The 20,152-nt window shown below is 45.7% G+C and overlaps 1 protein-coding gene across 1 annotated transcript in view; it reads left to right on the top strand.

Moving 5' to 3' along the window:
• XYLT1 (xylosyltransferase 1) overlaps window positions 1-20,152 on the top strand; it is a 347,704-nt gene that overhangs the window by 307,182 nt on the left and 20,370 nt on the right. Inside the window, exons 7-10 of the mRNA XM_025274755.3 lie at window positions 4,130-4,346; window positions 7,537-7,713; window positions 12,076-12,338; window positions 19,288-19,483. Of these exons, the coding sequence (XP_025130540.3) occupies window positions 4,130-4,346; window positions 7,537-7,713; window positions 12,076-12,338; window positions 19,288-19,483 (853 nt within the window). The remainder of the gene's footprint in view (window positions 1-4,129; window positions 4,347-7,536; window positions 7,714-12,075; window positions 12,339-19,287; window positions 19,484-20,152) is intronic.

The following is a 20,152-nucleotide window of genomic DNA, read 5'->3' as shown; positions in this document are numbered from 1 at the left end:
TCTTGGTTTATTGAAAGTTGAATTTTAAGCCAGCTTTTTCACTTTCTTCTTTCACCTTCAACAAGAAGCCCTTTAGTTCCTCTTCATTTTATGCCATTAGGGTGGTATCATCTGCATAACTGAGGTTGTTCATATTTCTCCTGGCAATCTTGATTCTAGCTTGTGAATCATCCAGCCTAAACAGTACCTTAGAGACTACCTAACTCATCATTATTACAACTGGTGGTCTGTGGGCTGGATTTAGCCTAGGGATATGTCTTATTTATCAGAATTTTTTTTAAGGGATTTGAAATTCTTTTAGAAAATGCATTCTCTACATCTTTGCTGATTCTACCTATACTGTTATCTTATACTCAGCCTACCTCACACACTTACATTATTTGTCTGATCCCTGTAGGCATTTAATTTTACAACCTAGACCTAGCCTAACTTTATCAGCTTCCCATGGGGGAAATTAGTCAAGGTCATTATTTTCCAAACTCACCCAGCTGGTTACTGGTAGAGTCACGTTGTGATGAGATGAAAAGCACATTTTAACAGAATTAAGTCTCTTCACCACCAGCATCATTGTAATCACCATTTTTATCACACTAGCATCAAGTTTTCCTAGGAATTAAATCTATTACACCATTGTGCTCAGTGAGTGACCAGTGTCTGGGGGCAGGTCCTCTGTTTGTGCAGAAGAAAGTGCTATGGGTGTGGGTTTATTAGTGAGGTCTCAGACAGTTCCCTCTAGCGAATTTGTGGGAGGCTCAGTGGGAGAGATTCTTTCTAGAAAATCAGCGTGGCCAGCAGGGTGGAACCATCTCCAGATACTATACTCTATAGCTGCCTTGCAGTGTTCCGGAACCTGTAATTAGGCAGAAAGGAGGAAGTTTGGGTCAGTTCTAGTGCAGCATCTGTCTCGCAGGAGACAGGTAACTCTAATGTGAAGACAGAGGTGAGATCTGTCATGGAGACACAAAAACCTGTAGACACGCAATGGGGGATGCAGCCCGGCCTAGTGGAAAAGTGGCCCTAAAGTTCCACAGCCATGGCTACCTACTCTACCTGGAGGCTAAGAATATTTGCATCCATCACAGTAGTGATAAAGGTGAAATCGTTAAGGAATGTATTAGTCCAGACTTCTTCCATTGCAAATGACAGAACCCTATTCCAAAATGTCTTAAGCACATTACTGACAAGTCTGGCGGTGAGTCAGGGACAGCAAGATCCAGGGTCTCAAGCAAAGTCATTGAAGCTTTGTCTGTATCTATCTCCTCTCTCAGAGAAGGCAATGGCACCCCACTCCAGTACTCTTGCCTGGAAAATCCCATGGATGGAGGAGCCTGGTGGGCTGCAGTCCATGGGGTCACGAAGAGTCGGACACAGCTGAGCGACTTCACTTTCACTTTTCACTTTCATGCATTGGAGAAGGAGATGGCAACCCACTCCAGTGTTCTTGCCTGGAGAATCCCCAGGACGGGGGAGCCTGGTGGGCTGCTGTCTATGGGGTTGCCCAGAGTTGGACACGAATGAAGCAACTTAGCAGCAGCAGCAGCAGCAGCATCTCCTCTCTCTCTCTCTTTTCTCTGTTTTTGTGATACCTTCATGGTCAGACAACCTCTATCCACATGGTGACAAGATGGCTGCCTGCAACCCTCAGCTTACATTCTTCCAGACAAAAATCCCCAAGAAAAGCCTTCCTTCCTAGTTTTTTCTGCAAAAATCCAGAACCCAGTCTCAGACTCAGCTTGACTTGTTCTCCCATCCCTGAAGCAATTATGGCAGCCAAGCAGGTGGTATACCCTGGTTGATCAAGCCAAGTCGTGTCCCCACCCCTGGTGCTGGGGGTGAGGCAAACCAAGTGAACTGAGAGTTGAGGGTGAATGTCCAAAATAAAATCCAGGTGCGGTTCCCACAAAAGCAAGGAATGGACACCGGGCAGACAGACAAGGAAGTGAAGTACCAATATGTGCTGCAATGTGGAGGAACCTTGAAAACACGATGATAGCTGGAAGAGGCCACACCTTGTGTGATTCCATCTCTATGAAATATCCAGACTAGGTAAATCCATAGATGGATGGCCAGGATCTGGAGGGAAGGGGAGTAGGAAGTAACTGCTGATGAGGATGGGGGTTTCCTTTGAGGGTGATGAGCTATTTTGAAACTAGGTAAAGATGACGATTGCAGATGAACTAATGCTGTTGAATTGTATGCTTTTAAATGGTTGATTTTATGTTGTATGATCTGAAAGAGCAACAAGATCAGAAAACTTGTAAATTATAAACTCCCAAGGAGACAACCGGCTCCTGAGGGGCAGGGATCATCTTTGCTTCTTCTTGCCTTCCACCAGGGCCAGCCCATGCCTGGCACATAGTAGGTATGAAATTAATGCTAAGTGAAAATGAACTGAGAGTTTGGGCCAGAAGTCTTGGCCCTAGCTCTGTCCACCCTCCCAACAGCCCCATGCACCTTACAAGCTCTTTGACCTTTGATTTCTGTGTCAGTAAATTAGGGAATGCCGAATTTGCCTTGTCTGCCTCGAAGAATCCTGTGTGTGTGCACACGTGTGTGTGTGTGTGTGTGTCCTAGAGGAGGAGTTATTAATCTGAGGTTCATGGATAGAATTTAGGGGTCTGTAACTTTGAATAGGAAGAAAATGATTTTTTTTTTTTTTTTTTACTGTGCTGGGTCCTTGTTGCTCCGTGGGCTCTTCTCTAGTTTCAGTGAGTGGGGGCTACTCTCTAGTTTGCAGTGCTCAGGAGTCAGTAGTTGCAGCTCGTGGGCTCAGTAGCTGTGGCTCCCAGGCTCTAGAGCACAAGCTCAATAGTTGTGGTGCAGAGTCTTAGTTGCTCCATGACATGTGGGATCTTCCCAGATCAGGGATTGAACCCGTGTCTCCTGTATTGGCAGGCAGATTCTTTATCACTGGACCATCAGGGAAGCCCAGGAAGAAAAGGATCTTAATTTTCACTAAATGCTAATTGAAATCCAGCTAAATATAGGATAACAAACCATTATAGTATTAGCAGTTGCTGTTAGAATCATATATTTCCTTTTTTTGTCCATTCTTCCTGTCGTGTCCCCAACAAGTGATTGAACTCGTGACCCTTGCATTGTAAGTTCAGAGTCTTAACCACTGGACTGCAGAGAAGTCCCAGGAATCACGTATTTTCAAATCATATTATAGTTGATGCATCCATGTCTAAATATCATTTATGCTCACCTCTTCTTCAAAATTACAATAGTGTTTAGACCTACTACAAGATCTTGTTATTAAATGGGTTAAAAAGAAAACACATGTAATTATCACAAATTTGGTGTTTTTAAAAATATTTTGCAATCCTCTATATAGTGTATGAATCAAGAATCATGTGAATTACTATGCCATCACTTTGGTATTTATGGAAATATTTTGTAACTCTGTGTATTTTTGTTGTATTTAAAAGCATTATTCTGCAATGGGATAAATTTAGGAGTATAGGATTAACAGATAGTTATAAGTAAAACAGATGATCAACAAACCAAAGATTTACTGTATAGCACAGGAAACTATATTCAATATCTTTCAGTAGCCTGTAAATGAAAAGAATCTGAAATATATGTATGTGTGTGTGTGTATATATATATATAACTAAATCACTTTGCTATATGCCTGAAACTAACACTGTATTGTAAATAAATATACTTAGTTTACTGATTAATTAATTTTTAAAAATAAATTTAAAAATAAAAGCACTGTTCTGAGATGAGGGTCTAGAGCCGTATTCACCAAATTCCAATGCATCTGTGGCATGAAAAGGTGATTTCAGAAGTCCTCTAAAGTGAAAGCAGATGTAGCAGATGATTGTTGCCATCTAACTGTGCTGGGCAGGCAAATGTCCTAAGCGCTCTAAGCCTCAGTGTCTTCATCTGTAAAATGGGCATAATAATAGTACCTGCCTCATAGTGTTAAGAGACCAGCCTCACTTGTGAAGGTCAAATGAGAAACCACACACAGACCCCCTAGCTCAGCACAGAGCGTGTAGTAGTGCTCAACAAATGGCTTTATGGCCAAGACATTCCCTGACAAAAAGTAGTTTTGACCATTTATTTTGGACTCTGGATTGAGCTCTTTCATGGCTAAGCATGACTTTGCCTTGTCCAGGTTCATCCGGAAACAGGGCCTGGACCGGCTCTTCCTGGAGTGTGACGCCCACATGTGGCGCCTGGGGGACCGGCGGATCCCAGAGGGCATTGCTGTAGATGGCGGCTCAGACTGGTTCCTGCTAAACCGGAAGTTTGTAGAGTATGTGACGTTCTCCACTGATGATCTGGTGACCAAAATGAAGCAATTCTACTCCTATACTCTGCTTCCTGCCGAGGTGAGTATCTGGGGGAAAGTCCCTGAGAAAGGTAGGGGCTGGCTCTAGCCCTTGGAGCAAAGTGGATGCTGAATTTTTGGTGATGCTACATGGCATTGTCCTCCAAATATCCAGAGGAAGATGGGGAACTGTGCCAGCTACCAGGAACCTTACTCTTACTGTAGGACCCCTGGTCCCGTCCAGTCTGGAGGGAGGTCGTTGTATGGAGGAGATGCACAAGGCTGCCACCAGCAATCTATACAGTGTCTTTAAAAGTGTAAAGTAAAAAAAGGTAGTTCTTCCTCAAGATGCTTGGCTCCCATCGGTCATAAAATCATCACAATATACTAATTTTGTTAGAACAACTTTATTGCCATTTTTTAGAAAATTGCTATTGAAAAAAATACAAAGTTCTCATACCTACAATGTCAATGGTACCCACAGGGTTGTGCAGTGCATAACCTGCACATTTGTATATGCTGGCTTCTTTAGAGACACCCGTATCAACTTTTGACAACTCCTCCACAGTCACCAGTCCTGTAAAAACTTTTCCAGTAGTTTTGGCCCCATCAGTCACATCAGAAGTTCCGGTGATCACCAAACCAGGGCTATTGTTGCGTTTGCTCTACCTCCTGCATTGACAGCCATTGTGGCCAAATGCTTAGGACCCACTATTTCTTGTTAGCTTTTGCAGCTATTTGAAAAGGTCTCAGAGGTCTGCCACCACTTTTCAGACCTCAGGATGGGAAACTATCTTAGTTCAGAGTGCCAAAACAAGATACAATAGAATGAAGGTACTTCTTACAGTGTTGGAGGCTAGAAGTTGTAGGTCAAGGTGCCAGTGTGGTCAGGTGCTTTCTCTCTTTTTGATTGCAGACTCCCTACTGACATTGTGTTCGCACATGGCCTAAGGGGTGAGGGAAGGACAGTAATCCCATTTGTGTGGACCCCACCCTCATTACAATCACTTTCCAAAGGCCCTACCTCTTGACACCATCACTTGAGGGTTAGGGTTTCAACCTATAAATTTTGCGGGGATGCAAACATTCAGTCCATTTCAGAAAGTCCTGTGTGTAAGATTGCAGGCTATTCTGAAACAGCCCCAGCCCCATCTGGAAATGGGTAGGGACTCAGTGCTACAGTGTTGCTCCTGACAACAGCCAGCAGCCTTCTTATCAGACCTGGGCAGAGAGATTCTAGATTAGTTCCCTGACCTCTAGGTCACTTTCAGCCTAATCTCTAACTTCAGAAAACCCCAGTGCTGGCTCTGTTTCTATTAAGCCTGTGACACCTCCCATGAATGGCCCACCATTCCTGGCTGGGCCCCATCTCAGGGCCACTCAGGTTCTGTGTTTCCAGGCCAAACAAGACAATGCATCTCATTTGATGGTTTCCACATCCCTCACCAACATCTGGGACAGGGCCAAGCTCTGAGTAGGGCTGACTGCTGACATAACTCCTAAGGGATGATGGGCTTGTCATCACTGGGTCAGGTTTTGCTATTCTGTATACATGTTAAGTCATCAGCTTTTAATCATGTTTCAGCAAAAACCACTTTCTCTCTCAATTCCAATAACCTCCTCATCCATTAGCTTTTCTGCATCATTACAAAAGGACACAGGACAATTGATAATCGGGTACCTACCCCACTGCTTGATGGAGAATATGTGTCTGTTTGGGCTTTTAGACAATTCAAGCTTAAAATGCAGGTTCACAGACATGTCATTTAGCATCACAAGAAGGTCAGCTGGGTGATGTGGATACAGCCTCATTTTATCCACTCAGCCATTGAGAAGAGACTGTTTGGGACTTTGTTTGATTTAATCAAGGTGTGCATCCCAATGCTGGCTCTCTCTGTCCCACCCACCCGACCCTCTACCCCACAGAGCACCCAGGCACTTTACATTCCAATGTCTCTATTAGATCCCACCTCCTCCATCCCAGCATTTCTGCCCTGCCCTTTTCCCAAACCACCTCTAAGGGATGAACTTAGAAGAAATCTGAAGGCTGTGCCATGAGTTTGCAACAGGCGGACACATATTCCCCAATAGCTTCCCCTAGGAAGCAGAGAGCAGGGGAAAGCATATCACCCTGGTATCTGAGGTTGTTATAAAACAGTGTCCAAATAGAAGTCAGTGTGTGTGTGTCTTTCTCTCCCCATCTCTCTTTCAGCAGATCCAACCATATGTCTCTGCTCTGGTCTCTCTTTTCACTCTCAACATTGCCTTTTTCTCAGATTCCTAGGAGAGGTTGGCCAACAGTCTCAGGAATAGGGGGAAATGATGGTGTCTGTTTCAGCACCATGGACAGCGGGAAGCCCCAGCACACCCCACCTTTCCTCCCTGTGTTGTAGTCTCTCCTTCTGTGACTGGGGCAGGAGGTCGTCCATGATTCTGGCCTCCCTGTCCCAGGAGTGAAATTCCAGGGCTTCAGTCTTTGTTCTAAAATATCTCAGACTGAATCCCTTTGGTTTCAGGTCTAGCTGTTTGTAAACCAAGAGTCCTTTGGCCCAGGGTTTTTTAGAAAATTGTCCCAATGTTTTCCTCTGGTCCTCATGTGTTGACATACCTTGTGCTGTGCTTAGTCACTCAGTCATGTCTGACTCTTTGTGACCCTGCGGACTGTAGACGCAAGGCCCCTCCGTCCATGGCGATTCTCCAGGCAAGAATACTGGAGTCGGTTGCCATGCCCTCCTCCAGGGGATCTTCCCAACCCAGGGATTGAACCCAGGTCTCCTGCATTGCAGGCAGATTCTTTACCATCTGAGCCACCAGGGAAGCCCAAGAATACTGGAGTAGGTAGCCTATCCCTTCTCCAGTGGATCTTCCCAACCCAGAAATTGAACCAGGTCTCCTGCATTGGAGGTGGATTCTATACCAGCTGAGCTTCCAGGGAAGCCATGAAGGACTTTTTCTCTCTGCTGAACGGATGTACTGGGTCATAAGAGATGTCTTGAAATCAGCTTCTAGGCTGCTGGAAGAGACATCTTAGAGAAACAGAGCAGTAACTGCTAAGCAGAATGCTGCTCTGGGCAAAACTTCCAGGGTGCTCTGGCTAGGCCTGCATGGGACTAACTCCATTTGCAGAGAGAACAGCTGAGTCTGCTAGAGAGTCCCTTCAGTGTCAGGTGGTCCCTGGGAAGGACCCCCACCCCAGCCCAGTCGAAGAAGACTGGGCAAGGTCTCAAGCCAGGCCCTTCTCTCCCCCTCAGTCCTTCTTCCACACCGTCCTGGAGAACAGCCCACACTGCGACACCATGGTGGACAACAACCTGCGCATCACCAACTGGAACCGCAAGCTGGGCTGCAAGTGCCAGTACAAGCACATCGTGGACTGGTGCGGCTGCTCCCCCAATGACTTCAAGCCGCAGGATTTCCACCGCTTCCAGGTGAGCCGCCCACCCAGCCCGCCTGCCCGTGCCTTCCAGCCAGCATCTGCAGGTGTCCAAGGCAGCCCTGCAGCTCATCACATCCCACACACTCCAACCCCAGCTGTTGATGATAACCATAACAACATCCACAATAGCCAACACTTACTGATCACTAACACCATGCAAGGGACCATCTAACTTCTTGGCCTGTGTCAACTCATTAACCCCACAACAGCCTCAGAAGACAGATAGACACAGAGATAGATTATTTTAGAGATAGGGAAACTGAGGTAGAGATCAAAAACTTTATGCAAGGTCACACAGCCCAACATATCTGTTTTCAAAGGCCGTACTTGCATCCATTTCTCTATGCTGCCTTTTGATCAGAATCTCCCCAAATATTTGTTTAAAATACATTTCTGGGTACAAACTTGGTTAGAGTGCAGTTTCTCAACCTCAGCACTCTTAACAGCGTGGCTGGATAATTCTGTGTTAGGGTGGAGGGATGTAGGATGTTTAAGCAGCATCCCTGGCCTCCGCCCACTAGATTCCAGAAGCACCCCACCCTCCACTGTGACAATCAGGATGTCACTGTTTAATGTCCCCATGGGGATCCAGTAGCACCCTGCAGATATGACAACCAGGAACGTCTTCAGATATCACCAGATATCCACTGGGGACAAACACATCTCCAGTTGAGAGCTTCTTATCTCCAGTGAGGCTCAGGAATTTTTATTTTTAATGTAGCAGACTTAGGGAAGTTCTGATGAGCAGCCAGGTTTACAAACCACCGTGCTCTGTGAACTTAAAGGAGTAACAAGAAGAAAGCTGCTTGCCATCGCAGGAATCTCTGCAGGGCCCAGCAGTTCATGCTCTGGAGAGAGGAGAGGCAGAAGGGTGGCCAGTGTCCATCTGCTTCCCATGAGCCCCAAGGGTGCCTTGGACCCAGACCTATTCAGGATGGCAACCTCTTTCCATCCCACGTGAGCACGCCTCCTGCTCCCTCCAGGCCAGCACCCTGAATTCTTCCTCTTCTCCTCCTCCCCATGCCCAGCCTCAGCTGCCCAGAGCATACATTCACAGGCCACTCTGAGGTCACTGAGCTACCACGTGGAGATGATATGCTGCTCCCCAAACTGCTAACTTGGAGTGATGGTGGGTGTTGAGGGCAGGGACAAGAATGCCAGGCTGATTACACAATCCAAAGTGTCCCTACTGCCTCACTCTGGCACATAACTGAACCACGAGAGGACCGAAACTGCCCCCATGGAGCTTCCAGCCTCTTAGCCCAGCTCCTCGGAGTGTGGTCTGTAGAACAGCAGCATCAGCATCACCAGGGAGCTTGTTAGAGATGCAGAATCTCTGCTGCTCCTGGCCTGCTGAGTCAGAATCTGCATTTTAACAAGATCCCCAGGCAACAGGGAGGCTGTTCTGTTTGAGAAGCATGGGGTTGGGGTCTTCTGTGTCCCAGGCTGTGTGCCAGGTTCTCTGCAGGCATTGGCTTCTCTGGGTAGAAATCATCTCCATTGTGCAGGTGGGAAAACCAAGGCACAAGAGGGGACTTAATTGTCCATGGACACGCAGTAATGGAGTGGTAGGGTGGGAGGTCCCACGTGGGTGTTTCCAGGTCCAGACCTGAGCTTTTTCCACCAGACCCTGCTGCCAACCTGATTCCACGCCTGGTGGAATGCGGAATACACAGCAGGTTTTGTCCCATCATTCATATTCCCTCAACGTTCCCACCTAACACCTTTTGCTCGTGTAAGCAGTTGCTGCAATGAGTATTCTTTAGGCCTGTTTTTGGCGGAAGACTGAAAGCTACCCAGGGGCCTCCTCAAACCCATGGTAATTGAGGTTGGGTGAACTTGGGTGACATTTTAGCTCCATTGTCTGTGCATAAAGGGTCTGCTGAGCAGAAAGGGGTGGCAAGGGGAATATTTGACCTGTTCAAAGGGGGACAAAAGAAACAGAACAATTTCCACTTTTGTAGAGGATCAGCTTTCACCCTCATTGCAAAGGACCTTCACCATTTAGAGCAAGAAGATAGAGCAATTCTTGAGTGCACTGCCCCTCTTGGGCCACTCCAGGGCAGCAGCATTTGTATTCCAGTCCCAGCATCCTGGGGACATCGTGGTCCCTGATAAAGATGAGCTAACATAGAGACCGAGTCACATGCTTGCAGCTCTTCAATTCACAGCAAACAAAGATCAAGAATATTTCTCAACGTCTAGACTCAAGAAACTGCTGCCTATAAGGAAGTCTGAGTTCTTATGGAAATAACTCCAAGGATGAGAAGTATAAACATAGAAACATGCTTTTTAGGAGCTCCAGGTATGATCAGAGACTCTTAGGAGGAAAAAGGAGGCTGCCCTGCCACTCACTCTGGTGCTCTGCATCCAGAAAGTGAAGACTTAGAAGTCCCTGTAGTAGACTTAAAGGCATAGTGATAACAGTCTCATAATAGCTGCTGTGTGTCACATAATAACACTGTGTGTCAGATTCTATGCTAAGTACCTATATTATTATTATACCCATTTTAAGGACTGGAAAAACTGAGGCCCTGGATAACTTCCCCAAAGACATATATAGCTAGAGAGACATAGAGTGAGAATTTGAACCCACATGTTCTGGCTCTTTTTAATGCTCCTATAAGGGAACTGAGCTAACCCCTCGACTGCAGAGAAAGGGTAGGGGTGGGTGTCCCAGGTGTCTGTGAAGCAGAGAGCAGATGGGATATTCCAAAACATTAACAAGAGTTTTTGTTATTGGGGTTTCATTCACTTGACTAGCAGTGTGATCCTAAGATGATATAGTCAATAGAATTTGGGTTTTAGAGTCATCTGGGTTTGAATCTTATGACTGTGTGTTTGTACATTATCCCTTCCCTTCTCTAAGTTGAGTTTCCTCATCTGTAAAATAGGAATCATAGCACCCGCTTTGCAGAGTTATTGGGAGGATTAGAGATAATGACAAAATGCAATGCTCTACGTATAGTATATGCTCAGTTTTTATTGTCATTATTGTTGCTGTTAATGCATTGAAGTGAGAACAATGCTAGACTTAAATGAAGGTCAAAATTTACACAAGATCACAGGCCCCTCAAAGGAAGGGTCTGTGGTTTAGTTGTTTCCATAGCCCTAGACCAGAGGTCAGCAAGCTACAGCCCCTGGGCTGCTCCAGCCCACTCCCTGTTTTTGTAAATGACTTGTTTCTGGAGCACGGCCACAAACCCATTCATTTTCCAGTTTGTCTATGGCTGCTTTCACACTCTGACAGCAGAGTTGAGTAGTTGCAAAGCTGGAAATATTTATTATCTGCCATTTTGCTGAAAAGGTTTATTGATCTTGCCCCAGACCATGGTTTAAGACCTGGTAGATAACAAGTGCTCAGTACTTCACTTCTGTAACCCATGACCCTGGATCTGAATCCTGGCTCTCGAATTACCTTACTGTGTGACTTTAGATAAGTTCCTTTCCCTCTTACGCATTCAGCCCCTTTGAAAATTTGGTTTACATAAGTAGCCCTCAAACATGTAGCATAATCACCTGGGAGCCTTTTTTTTCTATACAGATTCCTAAACCTCATCTTCAGAGATGTTGACTCAGTCGGTCTGGGGAAGGACTCCAAAATCTGAATATTTTAAGGCTGTTTAGGTGACTGATCTGCAGCCAGCTCAGATGTCATTTGCCTTGTCCTCACACCCTAATGAGCAAACAAATCACCTTCGAAGCCTGTTAAGAGTACAGATTTCTAAGCCTCACTTCCAGGGATTCTGATCAGTAAATCCAGGGTGTTCCCTCTGAGTCTGTAAGTCAATTATAATGCCCAGGAGACAGTAGGGAGTGGTAGGGATTGTGGTGAGCCACAAGGCCCATACCCATCTAAAGGGACAGCCGCTATTCAGCTTTAACTATGTTACCATGCAGGAACTAGTCCTTACCGTTGCCAGATCATTTCTTTTTCAAGAGAAGCCAAAAGTTTCCATGAACTCTTCCACTTATAAAATGTTGCCAGTTAATTCAATTTTAAAACATTCTTCCGGACAACTAAAATACTTCCGTAGGCGGTATTTGCCCTAGACCTCCAGCTAAATGATTTCTGAGATCCCTCCCAACTATAACCATCTAAGCTGTAATTATTTCACAGATATTTAAATGAAGCTGACTTCTGTGTCCCTCATTGCTTTCAATGCTTTACAAATATTAACTCGTTCAATCCTAAAACCCTTTTGACAGATGAGGAAACTGAGAACAGAGAGGGCAGTAGGTGTCTGAATGGTGATGTGGATCCAGACAGGCTGGAACAGCAGAGCTCGCCTCCTCCATCCCCACCTCCCCCATCCCACTGGCTGACTCCGCTCTCTTTATCCCACGAGCACAGCAGACAGCCCGGCCCACCTTCTTTGCCCGCAAGTTTGAAGCTGTGGTGAATCAGGAAATCATCGGGCAGCTGGACTATTACCTGTATGGGAACTACCCCGCGGGCACCCCGGGCCTCCGCTCCTACTGGGAGAACGTCTACGACGAGCCCGACGGCATCCACAGCCTGAGTGACGTCACGCTGACTTTGTACCACTCCTTCTCCCGCCTGGGCCTCCGTAGGGCCGAGGCGTTGCTGCGCGCCCCCGGGGAGAGCAGCTGCAGGTGAGCCGGGAGGGGCGGGGTGACCAGGGACGAGGAACAGCCCTCCTCTGCGGGGTTGCCGCTGCACCCCACGCTTCTCCCTAACAGTCAGCTACGCGGACTTCCCAGCATTCAGAGCATTTCCTGTCTAAGCCCTCATAACCCTTTTACCTTCTCAGAATAGCAGATCTAATATTTACCTACTTATTTCCTTTCTGTGGACTCATTCTTTAAAAAAAAAAAAAAATTTGGCTATACCGGGTGTTAGTTGCAGGCATGCATTATCTTTCAATTGTGGCATGTGGGATCTGGGCTTCCCTGGTGGCTCAGACAGTTAAGAATCTGCCTTCAGTGCAGACTCCATCCCTGGGTCAGGAAGATCCCCTGGAGAAGGAAATGGCTACCCACTCCAGTATTCTTGCCTGGAGAATTCCATGGATAGAGGAGCCTGGTGGTATACAGTACATGGGGTCACAAAGAGTTGGACACGACTGAGCAACTCACACACACACACACACACGCAGGATCTAGTTCCACCAGGAATCAAACCCAAGCCCCCTGCATTGGGAGCATGGAATCTTAACCACTGGACCACCAGGGAAGTCCTGCCTTTCTGTGGACTCATTCTTTAGGCTAAATATACATATTTTAGAAGAAAGCTTTATGCACCATATTAGATAGTTCTGTTTGTTTTAAATGGAAAGCAATCATGAAAATACAGAACATTTTTGTTTTAGAAAATGTCAGATATATACCAAATGGAGAGAAAAATGAAATCCCATCTCCCATCGTCAGCTCTAGTGATTACCGACTCCCAGCCAGTGCAGTTTCATCTCTGCCTTCACCCACCTTCCCCCTCCTCCCAGATTAGTTTGATTGAAGCAAATCCCATAAACATTTCATGTGTCTCTGAAAATTGACTCCTTCCTAAAACACGACCATACTATCTTTGTCAGACCTGAGAACATAACCAGTAACATCATGGAAGGCAGAATGATTATTTAAAACGTTCACGTAACCTTTAGATGGAGAAGGCAATGGCACCCCACTCCAGTACTCTTGCCTGGAAATTCCCATGGACGGAAGAGCCTGGTAGGCTCCAGTCCATGGGGTCGCTAAGAGTCAGGCCCGACTGAGTGACTTCACTTTCACTTTTCACTTTCATGCATTGGAGAAGGAAATGGCAACCCACTCCAGTATTCTTGCCTGGAGAATCCCAGGGACAGAGGAGCCTAGTGGGCTGCCGTCTATGGGGTCGCACAGAGTCGGACACGACTGAAGCGACTTGGCAGCAGCAGTAGCAGCAACCTTTAGAATCATCTCATCTACCACTGGTGGGTACTAGTTAATACTTCAGGAAAGAATGTTCTAGAATATATGGAAAGAAGAGGGGAGGTGGGGAAAGGATTCAACATCACCCCCACCTCCCCTGCCTTTCCCTAAGCCTACCAAACCCTTTTAATTTGGGGCTGCTTCTCTTCTTCTTCAGCAATATGCATTGCAGATATTTCATAATTGCAAGGATTACGTGTCCTGTTTCTTTTGCTCAGCATTGTAATATTAGCCCCTCCTCTCCTTGCTCCTCTTCAGCTTTCCATAATGATAATGACCCTTTTTAATGCCGCTGGTATTTCATTGAGTAGAAATTCCAGAGTTTGCTTAATCCAGCCCTTTCCTGTTGCCATTGTTCTGATGAATATCTTTTTGCAGAAAGCTTTTTTTTTTTTTCCATTCTCCTTTCTGATTATTTCCTGAGGATGGACTCCCAGAAGTGCCTCCAATCACTCTCCTTCTCTTTCTTGTTCTGCCTCTGCCTCCTCCTCCCACCTTCCTCTTTAAACAACAAAGAAAAAATTATTAGCATCAGTCTTTCTCCTCTGAGCCTTCTACGTGTCCCTCCTTGCCCTGCTCTTCCTTCCTCTCAAGAACGGAAGGGGGACAGGAAAGGAACTATTTTGTTCTACAAAACTCTGAAAACATGGAAGGTTTTCCTGACTGGGACCCCATGCAGATCAGCTGGGTTTCCACATGCCTGCAACAATTTTCCCCTCAGCCTTCTCTCTCCTCTACCTGCAGGTCCTGATTTAGTTTAAAAGAAGACCAGAACGGGTTAGAAACCCAGAATCTGCCATTTGAACTCCACTCTTACTAGCTATTGGCCTTGGACAAGTCTTGAACCTCCCTGAGCCTCAGTTTCCTCATCTGTAAAATGGGAATAATAATAAGGCTTACAGCATAAGGTGTTGTTAGGTTTAAAGGGGATAATCCTCTAAAACTACTTTATTAGTCATGTATTATTATTATCATTATCCCCATTTTAACAGTATTTTATATCTGAAGTGCTTTAGTAAATGTTTATGCCATTGTTGGTATCTTAGTTTCCAGTATTCTTAAGATGCAGTTGTGTGAGCTGCTTGCTCCATCACTGGTCATATGAACTGTCTATCAGTTCCTCTGTGCTGTCCTTTGTTGACTGTCCCCACTCAATCCGCCGTTTCCGAGGCTTCCAGGGTCATCTGAGCTGCCATTTCCTCTGTGAAGCTGGCTAAGAGCTTCCCCAGTAGCCCACCCCTCACCTTTCCTCATTTGAAAGCAGATTTTCCTTTAACACTCCCATTGCTAGTAACAGCAGTGCCTCAGGTCAAGGTCATCAGTGAGGATCAAGGTCATCAGTGAATGTCTTTTCCTCCCTGCTAGTCCAGGGCAGAATCCCTGTCCCAGGAGCCACCGTATGTGGCCCCAGGAGATGACTGGTGCTTGGAAGGCAAATATCGTTTCAAGAGTCGTTTTAATCCCAGGTTTCATAGCATTTGTAAGGTAAATAATCTTAGATGAAATTTTGAAAGACACCTCCAAGTGATTTATGATTGCTGAAGTTTTCTTCTGCTATTTGTTTTGGGATTAAGCAAGCCATCACATTGCCTCAGGCCTGGAATCCTTTGGCTTCTACTTCATTTTTTATTATAATGGAACCCCTGTGCCTTGCTGTGGGCAAAGCCAATATATTTATTAATACAAGCCTAAAAATAAATCAGGACAAAGAACCCTTATCCCAAAAGGCAAAAGACAGTAAATTCCTACCCCAGAGCTATCTGGGGAGAAAAGTAGAAACTTTATTTCAAAAATCTCATTTTCTCTGGACATTTCATGCAGATTGTGGCTTTCTAGTCTATAGTATACACTTTCATAAAAAAAAATGTTTATTGCTTTTTTTTGTTGTTAGAAGATAACATTTATTCATTGCAGAAAATTTCAAAATGGCAGATGGGGAGAACAAGAAAATGAAAGTTTGCTTGAGAGTCCCTTTCAGAGATAAGGATGTCAGTGTTTTATTACAGGTCCTCAAATTCAAATGTGATCTAGGGCCAGGAGGGAAGCATGTGTCCTTAGCTAAGGATGGACTGATCCTATGGACCAGGGGCCCCCAGGGTCCCGGTGCTGAATTCCAGCACATCCTTGCCCTGTGGGAATGTACACTTGGAGCTGCCAATCACATCTCCTGATTTTTTCAGACAAATTAGAAATCCACATTTTTGTGTGAGCTTCCCAAATTTTTTAATGCCCACCTCATTTAAATAAGAAATAAAAACACCTTTGGGCCAAGCAAATGCACCAGAGGCATCGTTTAGGTTCTATTGTGTTGCATCTGGCATCTTCTATTGCATCTAGTTAAAACTGTCCTCTCAGTTTTAGTTACTTAATTACCATATACAGTCTAGAGTCGGTACCAAGGGACTTTGTGTTCAGTTCTGGTTTCTGGTTCCCTAGATGTATCTTAGAAGCAAAGGGTTCAAGAGAATATCCTTCTAGAATCTTCACTCAAACCTTAAGTATCAATTGAGCATCTACCATGTGGCAGGCTGTGTGTTAGGCACTGGGCACTCAGCCATGACCCAGACAGACCAGGCCCCAAGCTCAAGGTCCTCCCATTCTAGTGTGAAGACAAGCAGTACCCCAGCTCACAGCAACAAGAACAAAAGTCTCTAAAGATAAATGCTCTGCAGTGAGGATAAGCTCAAGTAACAGCAGTGAGTTGGTGACTTAAGAGTCAGCAGTCAAGGAAGATCTCTCTGAGATGGTAACATTTAGCCAAAAAGATAAGACAGAGCCCACCATGCGATCAGTAGAGGAAAAGAGCATCCCCAGCAGAGAGAATGTCCCGTGCAAAGGCCCTGGGCTAGAAGTGAGCTTAGGGTGTTCAAGACTTCAAAATAAGGTCCACGTGGCTAGAAGGTGGTGAATTGGGACAAAGGTAAACAAAATGAGGCTAGAGAAAGAGGCAGGACCTTGTAGACCAGGTAAGGAGGTTGGGTTTTATCCAAGCATAAGCAGAGCCCCTTGTGGTATTTAAGGAAGGGATGACAGATATGGCTACTCTGAGAATCCATTACAGCAGACAAAAGAAGGAGGAAGATAAGTAAGGCAGTTCCAGCAAATGTCCAGATAAGACATGATGGTGGCTTGGACCAGGATGCTGGCCATGCATAGGACAGTAGAGAATGGATTCAGGTGGAGAAAACAGGATTTCTTGGAAGAAGGAACAGGGGCGATGCAAGGTTAACTCCTGGATTTCTTGACCATCACTTATTTACCTGACCCCTTAGCAACATCCCATACAACTGACTGCCCCCTTCTGGAAACACTTGCTTCTTTTGACTTCCATGGTAATAATTTCTCCTGCTTTTCTTTGACTGTCACTAGTCCACCCACCTTACAGAACGAGCCCTGACAGTGTATTATTTATCCATTGCAATAATGTCACATAACAAACTAGCCCCAAGTCGGTGTTTTGAAACGATAAGCATTTACAGAGCCTTCAAGCTTGCAGGTGAGCTGAGCAGTATTCCTAGGCTCTGCTGGCGTCTTTTCCGCTTCTGTAGCCAGGGGCGGGTCAGGAGGGAGGCTATGTTGCCCTTGGCTGGGAGTTGTTGGTGGGTCTAGGATGGCTTCGGCTGGGATACCTGGGGTGGCTCAGCTCTGCTCCAAACATCTCACCTTCCCACATGTTAGCCCACCTGTGCTCTCACAGTGATCACAGAGGAGCAAGAGAGGGGATGGAAAATGTGCAAGCCTACCTGGGATCCGGGCTCAGAACTGGCAGATACCTCATCTGCTGGCCAAGCAGGTTTGAGAAGGGGGAAATAGACTCACCTCACTGGTGCAAGGAAACCCACCAAGTCACGTGGGAAAGAGACAGAAGAAGTGACAATTTGGGGACATCAATGCAGGCAACCCCAGGACACTTTCACAGCACCATCTATGCTGTCTCCACAAGGAGACATTTAAGTTTAAATTAACTCACATTTAAAGTGTGGCCCCTCAACCACACCAACCATACGTCAAGAGCTCTGTCATCAGCAGAGGTTAGGGTTACTGGGCTGGATGATGCAGATGTAGAACATTCCATCGTGGCAGCAAGTTCTGCAGCACAGGGAGGGTTTTCTGCTTCAAAGTCCAGACCCAAGTGGACCTGCGAGGGCCGGGAATGTGCGGTGAGCAGTCTGAAGACGGGGCAGGTCTTTTTGCTCAGAGCCCCGGAGGCACCTGATAACAAGGCAGTGATTTCAGGAGATGCATAACACAGGAAGGCAGCTTCCCTGTTATAATCAGAGGTAAAGACTTAAACTCCAGGGCAGGACCAGAGGGAAGGCAGTGAGTGGACAGTGATTTGTGGAATGCTGGAACCAAAAGCATCCTGTAAGTGCCCTGCACCTCACACAGTGCAAAAGCCGGCAGCTTTTCATTTTATAGCCTGGAAGGACAAAGACCTAGGCTTGTCCACGCTCGTACTTCCTTCTCTGTCTGCTCTCCTCCCTCCTCCTCTGGGCATCTGTTTAGCTTCCCTGCCCCTTTCAGCCCTTTTGTGGATCAAAGACCTGCATCTTAAAACATGCTATTTGTCTATGTATGTATTTATCTCAGGTTGGCAATACTTTTTAAACATCATACCCAGTGCATTGGTGAAAAGGACGATGAGAGTGTAAATCGGAACAACCTTTCTGATAAACTTACACAGCAGACATCAAGAGCCTCTTGGAGATTAGAGAGGGAGAAATGTTTCCCAAAACATTTTTGCTCAAGGATGCTTACCACAGCATTGTTTAGAATGGCAAAAAAAATTAGAAACAAGTTGAACACTCAATGATGGGGAACTTTCCCTGTTTATAAAACCATATTTTGGTATTATAGTTCCATGTCACGGTATTACATACACTGGAATAATGTATACACACACAAAAAAATCGTGCTTTCAGAGACTATTCAAAGACATGATAATGATCAGGAAATACGATGAAGCAAAACCAGGCTAGAGCCAGTGTGTATATTATGATCCCAGCTATAGAGAATTTATGTAAATATGTGCATAGAAAATAAGGCTGAAAGGAAATATGTCATGATGACATTGTTGGCACACCATTGTCGCTTCTCAGTACCCAGCACCAGAGGATCACTGAATATATCTGTGAACTGACATCATCTGTCCCTGATGCTGGGAAAGATTGAAGGCAAAAGGACAATGGGGCAGCAGAGGATGAGACAGTTAGATAGCATCAATGGACCCAATGGACGTGAACTTGAGCAAACTCTGGGAGGTAGTGGAGGACAGGGAAGCCTGGCATGCTGCAGTCCCTGGGGTCGTGCAGGGTTGGACACAACTTGTTAGTTAGCTGTTGTTAGCAACTGAAGGACAGCAACATGGAAGAAGCATCCAAAGTAGACATTTTTATTTTCATAATTGTGCTTTCATACAGTCAGTATGTTTTACACGTATGATCAGCAGAAAAGTTATTGTTAATAGTTATTGAGATCCTAGAAACATGGGATCAGCCTTCAGAAATACAGTGAGCTTTGTATGAAGTGGGGGTTATCTTAGGAACAGGATCGGCATGAAGGGTGAGGAGCCGCATCGTAACTGACTCACATCCAGTCCTGACCCATGAGCTCGCATGAGCCTGTGCATGTTTTTCAGGTACTATCCAATGGGCCACCCAGCCTCTGTCCACCTCTACTTCCTTGCTGACCGTTTCCAGGGCTTTCTGATCAAGCATCATGCTACAAATCTGGCCGTGAGCAAACTTGAGACCCTGGAGACGTGGGTGATGCCGAAGAAAGTCTTCAAGATTGCCAGCCCACCCAGCGACTTTGGGAGGCTTCAGTTTTCTGAGGTAGGAGGCCAAAGACTGTCTCACAACATTGCCTCTGGCCGCACCGTTGCTGGGTTCTATTCCTGCTCTGACACTTGTAGTTGGAAATGGAGGAGAAGGTGCCTTGAAGGACCCCAAAGATAAGCTCGCCCTGTGCCTGGAGAAGGTGCAGGGTGGTGCATATCAGTGCACCAACCAACCTGGAGCCTTGGTGTGTCTTTATAGTAGAACTTCTATTCCTTTTCATTTTTTACCCTAATTAGTGATTCCTTCTAATCCTGTGTTAGTAATAAACCAATAACAAGCCAGTTTCCTAATAAAGTTGTGGCATTAGTCCCATCTTACAGATTGGAGAACTGAGGCCTATGGAGAGTCAATAACTTTCTGGATCATAGCTAGGAAGCAGAAGAGCCCAACACTGAATCCAGGTCACTTAGGCCACAAATCCTATGCTTAATTGTGCTTTTGTCTCCCCAGTTCCTAGAATAGAGTTTCACTCAGAGTCATCACCAGATCAGTCATTGAATGGATGAGTGTTGGATGCATGCATGCGTAGAGAATTGGACAGAGGTGTCAATAGATGGACAGATGGTCTGATGCATGGATGCATGGATCCGTGGAACGCAGTTTCTACCTCCCAGGACTGCATCGGCTTTTAGTTATTTTTCTGCCTTGGGAGATGGATTCATC

This window comes from Bubalus bubalis, chromosome 24 (assembly GCF_019923935.1).
Source record: "Bubalus bubalis isolate 160015118507 breed Murrah chromosome 24, NDDB_SH_1, whole genome shotgun sequence".
Classification (NCBI taxonomy): domain Eukaryota; kingdom Metazoa; phylum Chordata; class Mammalia; order Artiodactyla; family Bovidae; genus Bubalus; species Bubalus bubalis.
This window is presented reverse-complemented; position numbering and strand designations above follow the sequence as displayed.